At 66.9% G+C, this 3,885-nt stretch overlaps 1 protein-coding gene across 1 annotated transcript; it reads left to right on the forward strand.

Annotated features, from left to right (window-relative positions):
* Positions 1 to 1,499: 1,499 nt before the first annotated feature.
* On the forward strand, positions 1,500 to 2,745 carry LOC103271215 (grifin-like; the record flags this gene model as incomplete). Its single annotated transcript, XM_021717881.1, has 4 exons — positions 1,500 to 1,544; positions 1,890 to 1,969; positions 2,067 to 2,226; positions 2,575 to 2,745. Coding segments are annotated over 4 exons (456 nt in total), but the record flags the coding sequence as incomplete, so codon positions are not given.
* Between the last annotated feature and the right edge of the window lie 1,140 nt (positions 2,746 to 3,885).

The following is a 3,885-nucleotide window of genomic DNA, read 5'->3' on the forward strand; positions in this document are numbered from 1 at the left end:
CACTCGCCCTCACACCCACACTCGCCCACACCATCCATACGCTCACCCACACTCACTGCACTCGCCCCCCGACCCCCCGCACTAGCCCACACTGCCAGTGCTCCCCTCCGCGCCCTCACGCTCACAACACTCTCCGGAGCTCACCCACTCTCGTGTAAACGCACCCACACCCACCTACTCACCCTCACAGTCACACACACCCACACCCACTGGCATTTACCCACAGTCACCCACACCCAGCCACATTCGTCTTCACTCCCCCAGCCCCACCCTCACGCCCACCCACACTCCCTCGTGTCCACCCAGTCGCCCACACCCACCCACACTCCCTCACGCGCACTCGCACTCACCTACGCTCCCTCACGCTCACCCGCGCTCAGCCACGCTCTTCCACACTCCCTCCCGCTCTCATCCACACTGCCTCGGTCACCCACACTCCCTCACACTCACCCACACTCAGCCACGCTCGCCCGCCCCCACCCCCACCACCCCCACCCACAGTGACGCCCTCACACCACCCACAGAAATCCATCCTCACCCACCCTCACCCATCCTCTCTCACACTCACGCATACTCTTTCGTACTCGCCCACACTCGCCCACACTCCCCCCGCTCTCATCCACGCTCTGCTCTCTCATTCACCCACGGCCGTCCGTACACTCCCTCCCTCCCACTCACATGCTCCCCACACCCCCGCACCCTTCCAGTCGCCTACACTCACCCACACGCCCCCCACCCTCCCCATTCCGGCTCCCACTCTCCCCCAGGCTCACCCACATGCTCCCGGCTGCCCCGGCTCAGGGCCTGCCTGGGGCCCACTCTGCCCTGCCCCTCCTCCAGGCTCCACAGCTCCCCACGGCTCAAGGCTTCCTCTCCGAGTTCGTCCCCTCGAGGCCCTCCCCTGCAGCCCAAGGCAGCCGGCCAGGAGGGGCGCTGGGGGGGCGAGGCCCTCCCCTGTCCCCTGAGCCCTGGAATGTGCTGACCAGCACAGGCCTAATCCCAGCTCTGCCCCAGGGGGCCACTGAGCCAGCGGAAGCTGGAGAGGGCTGGGGTGGGAAGCAGGGTGGGTTGGCAGAACCTGCTGTGGCACAGAGGGGACCCCGGGTGGTCAGAGGGGACCCCAGAGGTGGGTGCGTTGGCCTCCCTTGCCCTCCCTTGGCCAGATAGGAGGGTTGTGTCTCTGGGGTAGCTGAGACCCTGAAGAAAGAGTGGGGCTGGGGTCCCTGCCTGGCTACACTCTTCCTGCAAGGAGGGGGCAGCCGCCTGAAGCCTGGAGGACCCTAAGCAGTGACACGGGCGACAGCCCAAGAGACTCCTGGGAAAGCGGTGGGGGGCGGGGCAGGTGCCCACCTCCCCCGTGCCTGAATGGAGCAGGCCAGCTGGCAGGGAGAGGCCAGAGGGTGGAGGCAGATGTGGGTGGGAAGGGCACGGTGATCCCATCAAGCCACCCGGGGAGGGGCTCCCGCACCCCCAACCCAGCCCCCCACCTATATCCGCAGGCTCGGCCACCCTCCAGCAGTGACCGGGGGCAGATGGCGCTGCAGGTAGGCAGGACCAGGGCCGAGACCCCGGACTCAGAGAAGGGAGCAGGGCTGGGGGCGGGGTGCCCTGCACCCAGGGCTGGGGTGCTGGCTCCGCTCTCTGGCCAGGCCCCCCAGACTGAAAAGGTGGGGGTGAAGGCAGCCCCAGAAGCAGGCTTGTCCCCCCCAGCCCCTGGCCCCGGTCACCCCCTCACGAAGGACGTGTTAGAGGAACGGGGTCCCAGTGGAGACTAGGCACCGCGGGTGGGTGGGGGAGAGGAACCCCCAGACAGGTGGGATACACAGCGGGAAGAAAGGCAGCTGCAGCCCTGTGGGGCCTCTGTCCCGTCTTTTGTCTTTTGCATTCAGTTCGAAGCCTTCTGTGCGGGGGGCCTGGCCCCTGGCTGGAGCCTGCTGGTCCAGGGACAGTCTGACTCCGGAGAGGACAAGTAAGGGACACTGCCCTCCCACGCACACATCCTCTCCCTAGGCCTGGGTGGGGCGGCTGCTCCAGCCGCTCTGGAGACCCACACAATGTTCCCCCAGGTTCGAGATCAACTTCCTGTCCGAGTCGGGGGACATTGCCTTCCACGTCAAGCCCCGGTTCTCCAGCACCACCATGGTGGGCAACGCCTTCCAGGGCGGCTGCTGGGGCCAGGAGGAGGTGTCCAGCATCTTCCCCTTGGTGCTGGGGGAGCCCTTTGAGGTGATGGGTGGGGTGCTGCTGGGGCCAGTGGGGAGGGGTTCCCTGTGGACGCTCACAGGTCCACAACCAAGGCAGAAGTCTCCCTGCCGGGGTCTGGGTGGGCCTCCCTTCCCCAGCCTCCCCGTGGGTGCAGCGGGGTGCCCGCTGGACCTTCTCTTGGCCTAAAGGAAGGGGCCTGCCAGGGAATCCCAGCTCCCATGGCGGGGTCGGACTGTGAGGGGGCTGTGTGTCTTGAGGCCCCGGGGGCTGCGCGACTGGGCTCCCTGGCACTGGCCAGCGCATCCCAGTTGGATGCAGGAGCCGCCCCGGGCAGACCCGAGGTCACGACTGCGTCTGCCACCTGCACAGATGGAGGTCAGCTCGGACGCGGAGCACTTCCACGTCTACGCACAGGAGCACAAGGTGCTGCAGTTCCCACACCGCCAGAGGCCGCTGGCCGCCATCACCAGGGTGCGGGTGCTCAGCGACCGCCGCCTGGCCCAGGTGGAGCTGGCCAAGAGGGACCTGAGCTGGGGGTAACGATCCCGCCCCCAGCTCCGCCCAGCCCACGCCACGACCCACACCGGCAGGGCCTCTGCTGCGCTCCCTGATCCTGGGACCCTCTTCCGCCCACCCCAGCCTCTCCCCTCCCAGCCAGCAGGGCACGCTCGGTCGCTGGACCAGGGCCACAGAAGCGCCGCCCCTCTGTGTCTGTGCGCGTGCGGCCCCAGGAGCGAGCCTTGGCAGTCCCACGTGCAGGGTGCCTGGAGCTCCACCTGGGAGGATGGAGGAGGGGTCGTGGTTCTGTATGCTTCCAAGCCCTACCGTCAATAAAATCTGAGCAGGCTGCAGGTGCTTGGCTGCTGGGGGCGGGAACGGGGACGGGGGGGCGGGGCAATGCCGGTCAGCCCTGGATGCCCCTCCAGGGCTAGGAGCTGGGGCGCCCCGAGGCCAACGTCCCAAGCACGACCTGACCCCCTCACTTTGTCCCTAGGTCACTGCGGGCCGGGATGGGCTCAGGGGAGGGGTGTCAGCTGGCCTCCAAGGCGGGGAGGGCTCCCGGACTTTGGCATGACCCAGGGGCCAGATGGCAGGGGCAGGACTGGCCCAGGCTGGTCCTCACCCAGGTCCTCACCCAGGGCCACTGGACTCAGGCTCTTGCGGCTCAGCCCTGGCGGGAGGGGTCAGCTGTGGGGGATGCGTGTCCTGCGCAGTCCAAGATGTCGCCTCCGAGGCCCTGAAGCTTCCTCCTCCCCCTCCTTCCTGTTGGGGCCTTTCCTGTTTCTCCTCCGTCCACCTGGGAGGGAGAGGTGCTCCTGTCCCTGCCGCCACCTCCTGTGAGAGGTGGGGGGCATAGGGAGGGGCAGAGCGCCTCGGAGGGTCACACAGGTTGCGAAGGGCCACGCACTCCCTGGTGGTGTGACCGTCCACAAACCCTCCCCTCTCTGAGCCTCAATCTTCGCATCTGTACGATGGGAGTAACAGCCCCTGCCTCACGTCTGCGAAGGGTTCGGCCTTCAGAGGATGGAGACGAGCCCCAAAAGTGGGAGGCGGGGTGACCTCAGGGGCTCACATGGTAAGATTTCCTGGTGTTTTTCATAACTGTATTCATTTTCTTTTTTTTTTTTTTGAGTTGGAGTCTCACTGTCGCCCAGACGGGAGAGCAGTGGCCGCTCCCGG

Source organism: Carlito syrichta, unplaced genomic scaffold (genome assembly GCF_000164805.1).
Source record: "Carlito syrichta isolate Samal-C Ts95f unplaced genomic scaffold, Tarsius_syrichta-2.0.1 Scaffold311457, whole genome shotgun sequence".
Taxonomy (NCBI): domain Eukaryota; kingdom Metazoa; phylum Chordata; class Mammalia; order Primates; family Tarsiidae; genus Carlito; species Carlito syrichta.